Source organism: Solanum verrucosum, unplaced genomic scaffold (genome assembly GCF_900185275.1).
Source record: "Solanum verrucosum unplaced genomic scaffold, falcon-dt-bn FXZP01000214.1, whole genome shotgun sequence".
Taxonomy (NCBI): domain Eukaryota; kingdom Viridiplantae; phylum Streptophyta; class Magnoliopsida; order Solanales; family Solanaceae; genus Solanum; species Solanum verrucosum.
The window spans coordinates 2,059,460-2,077,753 of NW_026020059.1; the positions used below are offsets into that span (position 1 = coordinate 2,059,460).

General features: G+C 33.9%; 2 protein-coding genes across 3 annotated transcripts in view; one reads left to right on the plus strand and one right to left on the minus strand.

The window, feature by feature from the left end:
- Positions 1-10,407, plus strand: part of LOC125823320 (protein TRANSPARENT TESTA 9) — a 364,024-nt gene extending 353,617 nt beyond the window's left edge. For both annotated transcript variants that reach the window (XR_007442703.1, XR_007442704.1), the window contains exon 22: positions 10,397-10,407. The gene's annotated coding sequence lies outside the window, so the exon portion shown is untranslated. The remainder of the gene's footprint in view (positions 1-10,396) is intronic.
- LOC125823325 (DNA ligase 4) overlaps positions 1-13,033 on the minus strand; it is a 42,667-nt gene extending 29,634 nt beyond the window's left edge. Inside the window, exons 1-7 of the mRNA XM_049502717.1 lie at positions 12,575-13,033; positions 9,173-9,264; positions 4,697-4,782; positions 4,465-4,601; positions 794-868; positions 579-670; positions 253-324 (exon numbers count right to left, since the gene is read on the minus strand). Of these exons, the coding sequence (XP_049358674.1) occupies positions 253-324; positions 579-670; positions 794-868; positions 4,465-4,601; positions 4,697-4,782; positions 9,173-9,264; positions 12,575-12,952 (932 nt within the window). The 5' untranslated portion in view covers positions 12,953-13,033. The remainder of the gene's footprint in view (positions 1-252; positions 325-578; positions 671-793; positions 869-4,464; positions 4,602-4,696; positions 4,783-9,172; positions 9,265-12,574) is intronic.
- Positions 13,034-18,294: the final 5,261 nt, after the last annotated feature.

The window sequence follows — 18,294 nt, forward strand, 5'->3', positions numbered from 1 at the left end:
AGGCATGTGTATTGATGTGTACAGGCACACATTTTTTCCCTTTCTTTAATGAAATTAATTAATTATATCAAAAAGTAATCGACAGGCATCTGGTGGATTTGGTAGCAAATCTAGACATGAAATAACAATTAACAAATCATAGGGTGATGTTAACAAATTAGGGGGGGGGAGAGAGAGAGAGAAATGGAAGCATAAGGATTAATATTTATTTTTCCTTTTTTACAATGGCTACAGAATTATACGTTTGCTTACTTGTCAGCAAGGATATTCTGAGTAATAACATCTGACATCCCATGAGCATACTCTTGATGATCCAGAAAGTTTCTGCAAGCACATTTGAGTTGATATAGCAATTAGAAGTACTATAAACCTATAACAATTCGTTATGAGAACCACAGTATTAGAATCATGCATATTCGGCAAGTACTAAAATCAAATCAAAAAATTCAGTAGGACACGAGGAAAAGTGCATTTACTCGTTTCAGATAAATTGAGCAAATCCATAAAGAAAGGATTAAATCACACCAAGGAAATACAACAAAAAGGAGGAATTAGATAGAAAATTATGAAAATGGTACCTTGAAAAGAAGTTTAGCTCAGAATTATTTTTGTGAATCTGGATGCGATCCCCATCAAATTTGCACTCAACAACTACTTCTTTCCCGTAAAGCTGTTCACGATATAATCAATTTAACATGAGATAAAGTTAATCAATAGAAACGCTACCATCGTTAAAAAGACTCGGTTGGGGGAGGGGCAAAACAAGGAGATAAAATAGCAAATCTCATAAAACCTTTTTCCATGCAGCAGATGCATTGCTGACCCTAAGAGCCAGCTGAGGGCGGACAGGTTTTCCAACTTCAATATCCTGCAGAAAACAACACAGTTGCAATTATCCTGCTGGAGATAAATAGGATTATAAAACAAGAGAAAGGAGAGAACTTAAATGATATCATTGGCATCCCACCTCAAAATCAAGGATCATACTAAATGTACTGAGTTTTCCACGAGCTGTGGAACAGGTTCCTTTCGCAAAAAGATTTTGTCTATGCTGCTACTTGATATTAAATATGTTTTGTGTACACTACTGTCACATTCAAACTCTGGATGGTTGCATTAAGTTGATGGTAACATAAAAAATAAATATTCCCATTATTTTGAGGTTGAAAAATAGTTGGGGCCTGGGGGTTGATGTATTCTAGTCATAGTTTATCAATGATACTAATGTTACAATCATTTGTCACTTTATTGACAGCAGTACTATACTAATTCTCAACTTTGGCACTCTTTTACTTCCTTCTCTAGTCTCTACATCTCTTTCCTGCATATGATACTAATTCTCTACTTTGGAACTCCTTTATAGCCTTCTCTACATCATTTTCCTGTTCTACCTTGTCCTGGATTATGAACATTTATGTATTATATTATATGTACAAAGAAAATGGGCCTTACCATAATTCAACCGCGTTAACTCACAAGGTGAGGATTGTCCAAGAACATGTAAGGGATAACACCCCATCATTCCCTTGATCAATGTGGACATTCCAACACTCCATGTATAATTTTTATAGAACTCAAAATATCCATCTAATTTCTCCATCCACCATTAGCTTATTTGTAAGACCAGATACTGTTGACTGTACTAATTAATTAGCTTCATGCTAGGAGACATTGGGAGAATAGGATATTTTCCTTATAATGTAATTGATGTCTTCCCTGAATTAGTTATAGGATTCATGGTATAAATACCTCATCCCATGGGATATACATGGTTATCAAAATGAAAAACAAAACAAAACATATACTCAAATAGGAAGCCTATTCTTCCTTCTCAATTCCTTCATGGTATCAAAGACATTGCTGGCTTTTTCGGATGAGTTTCCTACCTCTGCAGTACTAAGGTTACATAGATTGAATTTTCTCTATGTTTCTTAGTTTCTCTTCCCAAAAAAGTCACTGTTGGAAGCAACTTTACCACTAGGGATGGCAATGGGACGGGGTCTATGCAGGATGGGGCGGGTTGAGTTTAAGGTTGTGTGGGGCGGGTGGGATGCGGGGCGGGTTGAAGTGGGCTTTTTTAGAACTAATGCGGGACGGGGCAGGTTGCGGGTATATGTGATTTTGTGTGGGTTTAAACTTAATTTCAATTTTTTACATATTATAAGAGTGATAGAGCATTATTTATTAACATAATTTCTTTAAAGCTATTAAAATATTCAAGATAGTAAATGAAAATGGTTCAATAAAAAATAATTCAATTACTTACATTCCCAATTGACCTCTAAAAAATAAAATTTTAAGTCACTATCCTATTAAATTAAATAATACAACTTAATAAAAAAATGAATTTATTTTTATGAATTTTATTTGTAGTATCAAACTTAACTATAAAAAGAAAATATTAAAAAAATTATGCGGGGCGAGTTCATGCGGAGCGGGTCTATGCGGGGTGGGGTGGGGCGGGTTGAAAATGAAAAAAATTGTTGTGCAGGGCGGGGTGAGACAGATTAAAAAATTTGCGAGTTAAGCTCAACCCCCCCCCCCCTCCCAGCACCGACCCATTGCCATCCCTATATACCACCTTCGGTCAGTCCTATACACAAATGGGTACCACTGGGAGGCAACTCTCTATTATGCCACCCACCCAAGAAAACTCATTGTCGCTAAGTGTCTCACATGCATCCACACACCACCAGAAAAGGCTGACTTCCTACGTCATACGTCACATGCTGGCACATGTGGCCCTCTTCATTATTTAACAAGAAGAGAGTCAACAAGGGGTCATGCTTTACTCAGCTCTAACGTAGAAATCTAGGTTAACCAATGTTATCAAAGGCGCGCTTAAGCCCTGAAGCGACGCTCAAAACGTGTATTGCATCTCGCCTCGCTTTATGTGTGCTTTAGTGTCGTCATCACGGTTTTAAGGCATACTTTTCACTCTATCGTAAAAAAAATTCAATTTCTTTATTCATATGTTTGTCGTTCATGCTTATAATTATTACTCTTGAACTAAACATATATATATATATATATATATATATTTGTATTTCTTTTCTCCCTTTGCGCCTTTTTTCAATAAAATTCATGCCTTGTTTGTGTTTTGCACTTAAATCTCCAATGAATCTTAGAGTTATTTTGTGCTTTTTGCTTTTGATAACACTGGTTTAACTATATATCATGAGCAACCAAGGGCAACCACTTCCTATAAAGATCACTTGCACTATGATATTATGGAAAACCTAGGCATACAAGAGACGTGTTGAAAGCTACATGGTGAACCAACTAGAGGACGTTGGAGAAAACAAGTAGGTCCACCAAGGGGTTTATCTAATATTGAAGAAAATGTTGAGACATCCAAGAAAATTGCTTCTGGAAAAACTGTCTTAGCAAGAAATTCAGCCATCTTCATCGACTCACAGGAAATCAGATCTTCCACCAAACATCCTTTATCTAACTTTATCTCTTATAATTCCTTGTCTCCCTTCTATAGAGACTCTATATTGTCTATATCTTCTCTTACAATTCTGCAAAATTGAAGGAAAGTTTATTGCACATCCTAGATTATGCAAGCTATTTTTGAATAAAGAAATGAACGCATTGTCAAAAAATGAGACTTGCGAACTGGTCACGACATTGGTAGAAAAGAAATTGGCTGGCTACAAATTGGTCTTCACCATGATACACAAAGTTGATGGCTCGATTAGAAGGTTCATAGCAAGATTAGTGGCTAAGGGACTCACTCAAACTAATGATGTGGATAATCATGAGATATTTACCCCAATTGTAAAGCTGAACGCTGTTAGAATTCATTTATCTTGTACAGCTAATCTTGATTTGGACTTACAACAGTTTGATGTGAAGAATGAATTCCTTCAAGATACAACAGCTAATCTTGTTAATTTGTAAACATTGAACTAAGGTAAAAGATACAAAGATCACCTACTTCAGAAATTCAGAGGCCTTCAACCAAGTGTCAAGTTGCTGATGGTGAAATCTAAATCTTAATATGCACACAGGAAAATCAATTAATCACTGTTTCAGACATAGCCTCCAACACTTCACGTAACCTGTCATCGTATCCTTTCTTCCCAAAATACCCAATCACATATCTGTGACTTTCTAAATCAAGTTTTGATAAAAGAGTAGGTTGACGGCACCGACCAGTGAAGGAAACGAGAGACAAACTTAGGACAGCTGACCATCTACATAAGCACTCTAATTTAGAAAATAAAGCATTTGCTCATCTCTTGGATAAGAAGTTACAATAGGATTTGTCGCCAAGAGCAAGCAATGAACAAATATTTACCAAATTATAGGCCTATGTACACTTAGTCACCAAGGTTAAAAAGATGAGATTTTAAAAGTTACTATAAATCAACTAGAGGAAGATCCAATATCTACTAAAAGTACCAAGTCATGATAAGAAGTATGTCATAAGGTTAAATATGAGAACTGGAAACAAACCTGGCGTTTATGCCGTTGACTTCTGTCCCTCAACTTTTCACAAACTAATTTTAAATCGCATGTGACATTGAATAAGTCCTCTGCATCTGGATGGAATTCATGGAAGATGCTCTTCTCACTAATTCCCAACTTAAGATCTAAATTATGAAGACAAAAATCAGTGGCAAATTGACATCATTGGGAATGGAGGGAGATCCTAGAGTTTAAGTATTGACAAAAAGATATATCAAACCTTTGAGAATTATCATTATAATCCATTTCATTTCTTGAGCATTTGTTTTCCTGATTAGATCAGACAGAATTGAAGTCTTCTCTGCTCTGATAAAACAATAAAATATATCTTAGTGAAGCATAAGGATAATAAGCTAAGTAAATTGTAAATACTGGAGCAACAAAGCATCCGATCAAGTTCTTTCTAAAATATTGGTCTCTCAAGAGGGAACTGAAATCTACAGCTGAAGATGCATTCCGCAAGCCTCCTGCAACAGGTCTAGGCTTTAAGTTAATAATTCAACAGATGACAGATCTAAGGTTTAACAATACAACAAGTCTATGTATGGATATGCTATAGCACGATGTCTGAAACTATGGCTCAGGTATCAGAAGAACTCATTAAAACAAAAAAGTTTAGATAGAATTTAACTAACCAGCTGGGTAACCAAAGAGTAAAAAGATGGTCATGGCATTTCTTTCCATCTCTGTACAGTAGGTGATGAAAGTTCTATCAGAGCAGTTGTGATGCAAAGAGTAGCACTAGTTCACAGTTTTTAAGTTCGGGGAACTTTATCACCTTGATAAACTTTGCCTCTTCCTCCTTTGTCCATAAAAGTATAGGATGCATCTATTATTAGGTAATCTGCACCCCTATGACTAACGTATTTTGATATAGAAAAGCAATTGTCTTGACCATTTTAGAAAATTGAATGCTAGAGATAATACTCAATTTCTGACTATCTATCTCCATCTCTATAATCAATTGCATTTCTCCTTCATATCACAAGACCGAATTTCATACTCTTCCACACAACAAGTTGGCCAATAGAGTTGACAAGTTCAGCCGGTTCTGCGAATTGGTCATCATTGAAAAAGAGTTTGACTGATATACAGTGATGGTACAATTGGTCAATACGGATGAATCGAAGAGACAAGTCTCAAAGCATGGAAATTTTGCTTTTGTGGAGCTTGCCATGGACATCACAAATAAATGTAAAGGAGGAAAAATATTAGGGGTCTGTTTGGAAAGCCACCTGGTAATTGAAATTGGTGTAATTACTAGGATAGTAATTATCAACCTAGTAATTACACAACCTAGAAATTACGCTGAAATGTTTGTTTGTCATTGTGTAATTACAAATGTACTGTTTGGTTGCACAAGTGTAATCATAAGATAATGTTAAATTTTAAAAGTAAAGTTAATTATCTGAAATTAAAAATCTATATTAGACTAATAAGGGCATTTATAAATGATATTAAATTAAATATTTAAGATATATATTGTCTTTTAAAAATATATTAATCAACAAACATATGTTCTTTACTAATATTATAAAAAATAATTAATTTATATTTTTCAAATTGGTATATTTTAATTAATTAATAATAAAAACTAAAAGTACAAGATTTCTATGAACGTCATAAAATACTTGTTTGACAAAAACATGAATATTATAAATATAATGTCATAAACTATGAAAATATTTGACAAAAAGATAATTTATCAAGTCTAACTAAAAAATAAATTATTTGCAATGTGAATTATCAAAGTCAATACTACTAAGCAAATGAAACTGAAAATATAACATAAGTTCTAAATTTAAAATAAAAAATTTAATGTAATACGCTTATGTCAAATTTCAACATACCGTACATAAATATGATTTAAAAAAAAGGAAAACATAAATATATAACCTTACTCAACAAGGAATTCTACTTTACTTTAAAAACTAGAATTCTAACAAAATTATGCTATTGAAAAAAGTAAACATAAAAAAAAAATATGAAATCGCATGGAATCACAAGAAGTAAAGGTTGAGAATGAGAAGAAAATGAAATATAAATAATATAAAAAAATTATTTTAAAAAGTTTAAAATAATAAAAATAAAAAAGAATTTAAAATGATAGAAATGAAAATAAATTACAACAAATAAATAAAAAGAAGAAATTAAAAGTAATCAGCTTGTAATTACACCATGTAATTGCTAGCAATTCACAGCCCCTTTCTGAGAATTGGAGAGTGTAACTACCCCTGCCAATTACACTCAATTACCTGCTGACCAAGTAATTACATTGTCAACCAAACATGTTAGGTAGTGTAATTACACCAAATCTAATTATCAGAGTGACTTTCCAAACATGACCTAAAAGATTTAGAAACATGAAGGTTTGACAATTCAAAATGCCAAGGAAATGCATAGCCACCATAACTCAAATATGTAAGAAGTTAGCCTCACCACAAAAAAGTTCTCTAGATACCTATGATCTCTTGGAATCAATGTGGAATTATGTAAAAATGTCATGCGATGGAAACAAAAGATTTGTATACGTGACACCAACAAGGTTGTAGTAGGCTTAATTGTGTCACAACACTAGGTCCATGGCACATAGTGTCCTTTTTGGGCATATGCCTACATGAATTTTTTTGGGTTACGCCACATCAAGCCCCAAAAGCACGTGTATGATAAGTGGGTAATTAAGCGTAACACCCGCAACTTCTAAGTAAAAATCTGAACCCTTCTCTGTAAGTGTAGGCCTGAACTCTATGATTTCTAATTTATATGTATATGTTAAGGTCCTTACTAAGTGTAATAAGTGTATCGGATGTGTTTTAGGGTCGTAAGGTACCTCAAACATCAAGCCAAGTTAAAAGCATTTCTATCGAATAAGTTTTTGCATGAGTTCATATAAGGATCAACTCCAAACGACCATATCTCCCAGCATATAAAGAGTTAGGTGGCCCATGACCTATCAAAGTAAAGGTCTATGAGTCTTTTTTCCAACGCCACCAAATTTGCATCAATCCGAGTTCAGTGTTGTAACACCTTAGAAGTTCTAAATCCAAATCAGATTGTGAGAAGTTGAAATTTTCCTGGAAAACTGGAATCCATGAGCATTATCTACGGACCGTAGATGGAACCATAGGTTGTAGATGAGGCTTGTAGATTATATTTCCTTGATATAATCATTATAAGATTTCAGATAGTATGATTTTGGATAGCGTAATTTCAAGTAACATGATTTCCAGATATGCATCCTTTCGGACATGATTTTGGAAATATGGTCTAAGATATACATTTTTATTTTTGAAATATTATGTCATATTTCACAGTTTTGACTCTCAGTCCTTCAGTTATCGTTTGAGTATTACTCATGATCAGATTCGTAGTTCTTTCAGTTGTTGTATAATTGTTGATCTCAGCCCTTACTTTGCACACCAACACATGCTACTTTGCGCTACATCATTCTATGATGAAGATCTCATCACCCTAATTCAGATTCGCGGACAGACGTTCCACTAAGTTACTCTACTTTCAGCATTGTGGTGAGTCCTCCTCGCATTCAAAGGACTTCACTTATGATTCAACAAATTTTATTCACTTCAGTTGTGTTAACTTTCAAGCAACTTCGGGTCTTGTCCCAGCAAATGATCTTATTTAGTTTAGAGGCTTTTAGACATTAGTATTCGGTTGTAATAGACTTATTTCTGAATGGTTTTAGTTTACAGCATCCGCTTTAATTTTCATATGATATGCTTAGATATACTATGTCAAGAGTTAGCTTGGGATCATTTGTGGTTCCAAGTACCATGTCTCAGCTAGGGTGTAGACTCGGGTCATGACTTTAACCTACTTATCTAGTCCTTAAGCTGGTTCTATTGGGGGTTTGCGGAGAGAAAAAGGTCACACTTACGGCATTTTAGCCCTAAAAGATAGATTTTCTCTTTTGATAAATAGTAACATTACCGAAAGACAGATTTTCATGATTAACGGTGATTGGGCTGAAACAAAGTAAAAAGGTGCAAAAAAGGAGAGTTGGAAGTAACAAAACAAACTGCTGCCAGAAAGTGATGTCGATGTAGAGGAAATGATGTGGAGGGTGATGTGCTCGCAAGCCCACATGCGGCGGCGCATCACCAGTTCACAGACCACAACTCGAGGCAAAAGGGTTGCAGAAAAAGCATGATATGCGGTGCACTAGTGCGACCGCAACTCCTGATACAGGGACGCATCTTACTTATCTTTCAACACAAGTCAGATGCGACAATTTCACCGTGCTACCCGATGCTGCAAAGCAGATGTGACCGCAACAGCACATGCAACGCTGCCACAGGTGCGCGAACCCTAATATATTCCGAATTTCGTTAAGCATTTTTAGAAACTATAAATACCTATTCTTAGACTTTTATTAGGGGGTGTTTTAAGTTCAGTTTTATCTGGTTTTTGACTTCTTGAAACACTAATTGGCGAGAGATGAAAGTGTTTTAACATTGTGATTGTTTGATAATCGGAGACAATCTTTTCGTTCTTGATTACTTTTCTTGATCATTTTAAGCACGTCTTCTACTTCTTCTAATTCATTTTATGTGCTTTCTATGAGTAACTAACAAGAACCATTTTCTTCCGTACCAAACACACTCATACAAAAAATTGGTAATCTATAACAATGGAAATCATAAAGATAAGGTATACACAAATACGGAACCTTCATCACCTATTTTCACTTGAGGCCAAGTGATCAAGGAAGTCATTTAGTTCCTTAATTGTTAGCCCAGCAGAAGCCATTCCCTGTCTGCGCTGGAGGACCTATGCACAAGCAATATCCAATATAAGTTATTAATCATATGTATATTACAACACCGGTTCTTTGAAGATGAGAAAAAATACCAAAAACATTAGCAACAGAACAATCTCAGAGGAAGAACACAATAAAGTTGTAATTTAGCTTGTCATTTGAAAGGAAATAATGGGGTAGTTATTAAGGTGCTGATTTGTTGGGCAAATTCAGCTCCAAAAACCGCAGTTCCTCGAGTTTCCAGCAAAGATCTTACGGACAAGGTCAATCTCAAACAAGAAGGGCACATTATGAATTGAAGTACGAGCATAAATAAATGCAGAGAAATTAAAATGGGGAAAATCTGTTATAGTTGTATGAATCTTAAGTCAAAAAAAAAAAAAATTAAATGCGAAAAGGGCATCAAAGAGACAAGCTCCTTGGAGCTTAAAGTGAGAAATGAAGTGTGCACTTCTTTCAGAATATGAAGTATCAAAATATATGAACTTAGTATTATAATAATCAAATTGCAATTAAACAACTAATTTCAAAACCCATTATCAATAACGTTGATATTACTCCAGCCCTTCAAATTTGATATTTAAAGAAAAGGTTTTTCATCTTTTTCACTTTGCAAGTCATTGGTTAGATGGCACATTAACTAAAAGGCATGGTTTCACCTATGAAGTGATAACCCATCGCATCAATTCTTTAAGCAACAAAGTTATGGTAATAACACATGCACGTGTGTGAGGTAAATTAACAAAGACAATTTACATGGGCACTCAATAGCAGGAACACCTTAGATTATTTTGTTGGAGAATCAACGTTGGCTTTCTTAGATATTTTGTGATACATGAATTATTTTACTTTATGTATTAGGAAATTAATTTAACGATAAAATTCTTTGTTCGTGAACTAGGAAAGAGAAAAAGATTTAGAATTAAAGATACATGTACTAGATTAGATACATGGTAAAAGAAGTCCTATAAATACCTAGGGGAACTTCGGCTATTAAGCAAGTCGAGTGAAATAAAGAAGAATCACCTCCTCTACTTATCTTCAAGAGAAGTTGAGTGATTCGTGAGCACTCCTTCACCCCACCCCCCAACCCCCCGGACCCCAAATATTCAGCATTTTGTATCAAAGCCAATTGCATTGAAGGACTTGTGAGAATTGAGAAACTAAGGCAAAGAGATCTTATTGAAAGATTTTTGAAAAAACTAAAAATCACGTCTTCATCAAATTTCTGTTAGCAACTTGTTCTTGTATGTAGAGAGAACTACCAACCATAGGTAGTGAAAAATGAGTTTTTCCTGATAAAATAAAGGTAAAAGTGAAGATTAAAGCTTTTGGCTGAAGATTTATGGGAGGTAATGGAGACAAGGGAAATCACTTGAGTTGTCTAAGGATCCGATAGTTTCTCACCTCCAAATTTTCAAAGATAAGAAGAAGAAAGATCTAAGGCTCTAACACATCTACATGCTTTAGTATCATAAGCAATTTTTGTAAAGATTATGTCTTGCTCTTCTCTTAATGAAAAATGGAAAAATTGGTAGACAGAATATCAAAGGTCAGAAAGGACCAGAAATATCAATATTATTCCTTTAAAGAGACAACTTGAAAACTTAAGAATGGAGAAGATGGAGAGACACAATACCCAAATAAGTTGATGGAACTTGTGAGTCAAATCCAAATATTAGGTAAGGATCTTTTGAAAGAAAAGATTGTCGAGAAATCCCTCGGAAGTTTGCCTAAAAATTTTGCATTGAAAATCTCTTCCCCGGAGGATTCTATAGATATTGCAAAGATGACTTTTGCAAAATTTATTAGTGCACTTGAGGCACAAGAACAAAGAATGCATAAGGCATCATGGAATAGCTCTTGAGCTAGCTTTATAAGTCAAAGATATGGCCAACCAAGATCTTCAAAAAAGGTAAAAGTTCAGTGGAAAAGGCAAAAGCTACAAGAAGAAAAATGCAGCTCAACCTTCTCACAACCATTGCAAAAAAGGAAAGATCCCATCATCCCACCACCTTTGAAATGTAGATAATGCAAGAAATCACCAGATGGAAAAGTTTTGTTTCCAGAAGCAAAGGCACCAACAAGAACAACAGGTAAACCTTGTTGTTGATGATGAAGATGAAGGAGAAGAGACAACATTCTCATTGGCACTTCAGGAGAAAGAAGTTAAACTTCAAATTTGAAATACCGAAGAATGTTTTGTGAATTCCAACCACAAGGTTTAAGGAGTATTGGAGAATAAACTTTGTATTGGAAGAAGAAAAGGCCTTCTTAGATTTTTGAAATACAAGAATTATCTTAATTCACGTTTAGGAAATTGATTTACAGATACATGTATTGTTTTGTCCATGAACTAGAGAAGAGCAAAAAGTTATCAATTAAATTAAGATATATGTACTAGACAAAGTGGGACAAGTTCTATAAACATGTAGGCTCTATAGCCATTTTATGTGAGCTAGTTGAGCAAAAGAAAAAATGAAATCATTGACTCCACAATCTGACTGATTTTTGAGAATGTTCCTCCTTCACAAATTTCAAACACATTTCACACTCAAGTACTCAAAGAATAACTCCTCCTTATGTGTTTCTATAGAATTAGTGCAAGCCTACATTTAAAATCATCAAGAATCAGTAGGTAAATTTACCCCTCTTTTTCCTCATTTGATCTCTCCATTGTCTATACCTCCCCAATTCTCTTACTTCAACCTCTTAGTTCTTATTTCTTTTTATAGTTTAGTTTGACAATGGGAGATCATCAATTAGCAGAGCTGTTTTCACAGATACCCTCTAATTGTCCTATTTTATTGTATATCCCAATTTGATTGGGCTGATAGTGTAGTTGACGAATTGATTTGAAAAAAATACATCTCATTTCCATTCTCCATTTCTCTTCATTAAAATCGAGCACTGTCATACAAGAATAGGAAATGATGTACAAATAAAAGGAGGCCCAAAAAGTTTTCAATTCAAGAAATGATAATTAACCTAACAGACACTGGCTAGGGGGACAATGTGGAGCCAGTTGTTAGCAGGGAAGAATATTTAATGTACAGGACTGAGCAAGACTGCGGAAGTGGTTAAACTTAATTGAGTTTTAATAAAAGATAATAATTGTAACAAAGTGGTAAAACTCCTTTGCACTCCTCTCAACTCGCTCAATCACTCTATTGATTTGGAGTATTTTTCAATAATTTCTTCAATTAAACAACTGACGAGAAGAATAATCTGCACTGAGAAATTTAGTATTCCGAATTGCTATTATGTTGTTTCTACTAGTCATGATCGTCAAGAGAATTCCAATAGTGAAGAAGAATTTACCTCCGCGGCAACAAGAGAGAAGTTGCCGGCATTTGAGCCAGTTTTGGGACCGCCTTTCCGCCAGTTGAGAAGACGGCGGGCATCATCGGATTCGCGGGACATGGCAAGTGCGTCAATGAGGCAAGTAGCGAGGACGTGCTCCTTAAGGCCATAAGAGCCACGCTCACGGTCGAGGCCAGGGAGAATAAGGCGCATGGCAGCGAAATTATCCTGAGGCTTCCTGCAGAAGGTGTCAATAAACTTCCGGAACTTGGACCGCTTCTTCGCTGATGATTTACTCTTCTGTATCCACTGGAAAAGGCTGACCATTACACTAAATTTTATGTCTTCTCCACCAACACTACTATTACCACCACCGTCTAAGGCGGAAGTCGCCATTTTTCTTTGGGGGGCTTTGGGATGCCAATTTCGAATTGTTTGAATTGAAGCGTACTAGAGAATTTTGCTGGGAATCAATTTATTTACTTTCTGGTTAGGAGACCAAACTTTATATTCCACATCAGTGGTCCTTGACTAATTCATAAGTTGAGTCAACAGCCCTCCAAGTCTCGAAAATGTGCAAAAAAATGATTTTCTACTAGGAAAAAGTTTAAATATATCATTAAGGGTCTGTTTGGAAAGTCACATGATAATTGTAGTTGGAGTAATTACTAGGGTAATAATTATCAAGCTAGTAATTATACGGGGGTGCTTGTTTGCTTCAGTGTAATTACACATGTCTTGTTTGGATACACTATTGCAATCATCAAATCATATTAAATTTTAAAAATAAAAATTAAAGAATTTATTAGACAAATAAGAGCTTTTATAAATGATATTAAATTGAATATTTAAGCTATATATCATCTTTTAAGAATATATTAACTAATAAGGATATGTTCTTAACTAATATTATAAAAATAATTGATTTATATTTTTCAATTTACTATATTTTAATCAAATTAATCATAAAAACTAAAATTACTTATGCATATTAAGAAATGCATGTTTGACAAAAAGATTAATATTATAAATATCATGTCATTAAATTATAAAATATTCGACAAAAAGATAATCTATCAAGTCTAACTTTAAAAAAATAGCTTGCAATGTAAAATATCAAGTCAATACTCCTAAAAAAATGAAATTGAAAATACAACATAAGTTATAAGCAAAACAAAAATTTAACATAATACTTTTATGTCAAATTTCAACATAACATACATAAATATGATTTAAAAGAAAAGAAAAATGTAAGTACATAACTTTATTCAATAATGAATTCTACTTTAATTTTAAAATTAGAGTACTAGTAAAATTATACTAATAAAAAAAATTTAGATAATACGAGCAATTACACTCAATTATCTGCTGACCAAGTAATTACATGATCAACCGAACAAGACATACAGTGTAATTACACTCAATTACACAAAATCCAATTATCAGGGTGTACTTCCAAATAGACCCTAAATTTGGAGGAAAAGCTCATCTACACTATTCATAGAAAATTTGACTTATTTATGTCATTTTCATTTGAGAAAAATATCATTCATACAATTATTTGTTAACTAAAAATAGTTTCAATTATTTGTAAAATTATTTATTCATGTGGCGGGCTATGATTCGGCCATATTATTGATTAATTTTTTTTAAAAAAATAGTCAAATATTTTATGATTGATTTCTTCGAGCACGAATTATGTATAGTCTTTGTTCTAGACGAGGTAAAGTCCTTAGCTCAGACGTTGTAGAGTCTTTGTCGCGTAGCATATAACTTTCTTGTCTTAGATGATATAAAATCTTTGGCTCGGATGATGGGGTGCATTTAACTAAGACGATATAAAGTTTAACTGTGTAAAGCCTTTGCCTAGATTAATGTAAAAATTATTCAGACGATATAAAGTCTTATCGCAGGTCATGTAAAGTCTTTATCTTAAATAATGTAAAGTTTTTGGCTTGAACAACATCATGCCTTTGACACAGACAGGGTAAAGTCCTCACCAATGACAATGTGAGTTCTTTGGGTCACATGGTGTAAAAAATTTACCACAGATCGTAGATAGTGTAAAGTCTTTAGCTTGAATTATATGACGCCTCTTGGCTTAGACGGTACAAAGTTTTTGACTCAGACGATGCAAATTCATTATCTCAAACAATATAAAGCTTTGTCATATCAAACTAATATCTTCACCTATAAAATAAAATGAAGAGAAAAGAAAGTAAGAAAAAATTGAGAATAAGATAATTACGTGAGTACAGATTTATCTTAATTGTCAATATAGATTAAGTTGCTCTGTCAGATTTATCTAAATTGTCAATATAGATCGAATTGCTTCGTCCAATTCGCTTGTCTGTCGGAAAAATAAAAGAGCATTAAAAACTAATTCATAATTATTGACATTCACATAAGTTATGGTAAATCATAGATGTTAGCCACAAAGTACCGGTAACTCTTAATTTTTTGCAACATGTGTTATAAATCATTGGCAAGTCAAAAGAAAATTAATACTATCATAAAATTTTAACCCAAAAAGAAAAAAAAAACAAAATGAAGTTGTTATTGATTAAAAAACACAACAATATGGTGGATAACAAAAAGAAAAGTTCTTTAAAACAACAAGGTATGAAGATGATAAAAGATATCACTTATGAAGGTTATGCTAAGATTAAACTTTAGGATGATACGTCCACTCATTTACATTGAGCATGAATTTTGAATTTCAAAATTTCTACTGAATAGATATTCATAAAGATGAAAGAGCAGTATTTCGTATTCAAGGAAGAGTGAATTAAGATCTCATGTCCTGGTAGAACTAAAACTATATTTATTTGATGTTTAGTCGATTTGGACTATAAAAGTAAGAGGTAATTCATAATGATAAGGGAGATTGTATACGTAATATTATAAGAAAATTTTCATTGTTGGCCTTTTAGATTAGAATAAAACAAGTGAAAAGTTTTCTTTCTGGTGCAAAACGGTAAAAAAGTTTGTCAAAGCATTTAGAGAAGGAAAAAAGGGAAAATATACCCCGAACTATTGTAAATGGTATGCATATACCCTCTGTCATACTTTTGGGACATTGGTGCCCCTGCCGTCCAAAAACTAGAACATATATACATTTTATACTAACGGACATACACATGTCATAATCTTATCCACCGACCCAATATTTATTAAATATTGGATCGACGAATAAGATTGGGTCATGCGTCCCTATTTAATCTTCTGTTAGAGTGAAGGGCATATATGTTTTAGTTTTTGGACGGCAGGGACACCAATATCCCAAAAGTATGATGAACGGTATTTGCATACCATTTACGATAGTTCGGGGGTATATTTGTCCTTTTTCCCTTTAGAGAATGTATCACGTGATTAATTAAGTATACAAATTATGGGGCTTACCTTAACTTAGTTATTCCAAAAGCTTTAAAAGCATATGGAGATGTGTCACATATATACAAATGACATGTTCTGACAAATCGAATATTGGCATATCGCTTAAATATGATAGGCTGAATGAAGTTTGTTTTCATTACAATTCTTCCACTCCACAACTATAAATATGTGTCCTCATAATTCATCAAAATTCTAACAAGAAGTCAGAGATAGCTTGTGGATCAAATGTTACAGATTTCTCAACAATCTACAAGTTCAAGCATTCAAACACTCAAGCACTCAAATTCTAGATACAACTCAAGATTAAGACTACCAAATTCACAAACAAGCTCAAAAATTCTTGAATTCAAGTACTAGTTGAGATCAAATTCATCGAATTCACTGTTGGGTATGTAGCAAGAGTTAATGGGAAATGGAGGGAAGATGAAAGAGAAACTTGAAAAAGTTGGGAACTTGGAAAGTTGAGAACTTGAAAAGTCCTCTTATGTTTTATTGAAAAGACATTTGTCCTTTATCGGTGGTGGAAAGAAAAATAGGAGAATTTAAATATAAAAACACTCATATTAATTGTTAAAAGGGTTGGAAAGAGGGACCCCCCTCGCGCCGTCGTCTTCGGCTTTGGATTTGGATTTGGATTTGGAAAAATGATCGATCGAGAGATTATTTTTTGGACAAAGTTTGTTTTAATTATTTTAGTTAATTAATTATTTAATTAATTAAATTAAATGGCCAACGTTTTAATTAGTTAATTAACCGATTCAATTAATTAGTTAATTGACCCGACCCAACTCGGATCCACGCGCGACCCATTTTATTTAAATCTTTCCCGTTTTATTTGAATTTTCTGCCGTTGAAAGTGACTGTTCTGAAAGGGTTGCAACGAAAAATGATCGATTGAGAGATTATTTTTTGGACAAAGTTTGTTTTAATTATTTTAGTTAATTAATTATTTAATTAATTATATTAAATGGCCAACGTTTTAATTAGTTAATTAACCGATTCAATTAATTAGTTAATTGACCCGGCCCGACTCGGATTCACGCGCGACCCATTTTATTTAAATCTTTCCCGTTTTATTTGAATTTCCCACCGTTGGAAGTGACTGTTCTGAAAGGGTTGCAACTTTCAGAAATAGCCATGACCATTTGAAAGGTTGCAAACTTTCATGAATGGTCGTGTGGATTCTGAAGGATTGCAACCTTTCGAAACCAGTTCCTCTTGCCTATAAATACATTGATTCCTCAGACTTATTCCTAACGAAGACAAAGGCAAAGGCAAAAGGCAAAGGCAAAAGCAAAAGCCAAGCAAACATCGTGGAAGAGATGGAAAATGCAGATGACCTATGTGCAATGATCTCAGAGTGCAACTTAGTTGGAAATCCCAAGGAGTGGTTTCTCGACTCAGGTGCCACTCGACATATTTGCTCTGCGAAAAAAGCCTTTGCAACATACACTCCTGCTGAGGTTGATGAAGATTTGTTCATGGGAAACACAACAACAACAAGGATTGTAAGAACTGGGAAAGTAATGTTGAAGATGACATCCGGCAAGGTGTTGACTTTGAACAACGTTCTACACGTTCCTACTATTAGGAAGAATTTAGTTTCTGCTGCACTGCTCGTTAAAAACGGGTTCAAGTGTGTCCTAGTTAGTGACAAAGCTGTAATAAGTAAGAATGAGTTGTTCTTAGGAAAAAGCTACCTCACTGAGGGCCTTTTCAAACTGAATGTAATGGTTGTTGACAGTATTAATAAGAATTATGCTTTTGTTTACTTATTGGAGTCAAATGATTTATGGCATGCCCGTTTGGGACATGTAAATTATAAAGCCTTGCGGAAATTGGTTACTTTAGAAGTATTGCCTGATTTTAAATGTGATAAATCGAAATGTGAAATTTGTGTGGAAAGTAAGTTTGTTAAACATCCTTATAAGTCTGCTTAAAGAAATTCAAAACCTTTAGACTTAATTCACACAAATATATGCGATATGAAGTCGACACCATCTCGTGGTGGGAAAAAGTATTTTATAACTTTTATTGACGATTGCACTCGATTTTGTTATGTATATTTGCTTAATAGTAAGGATGAAGCAATTGATGCATTTAAGCAATACAAAAATGAAGTGGAAAATCAATTGAATCTAAAGATAAAAATGATTCGAAGTGATAGGGGTGGAGAATACGAATCTCCTTTTGCTGAGATATGTTTGGAATATGGTATTATCCATCAAACTACTGCACCCTATACACCGTAGTCAAATGGTTTGGTTGAACGGAAGAACAGAACATTAAAGGAAATGATGAATGTCTTAATAATCAGTTCTGGTTCACCAGAGAAATCTATG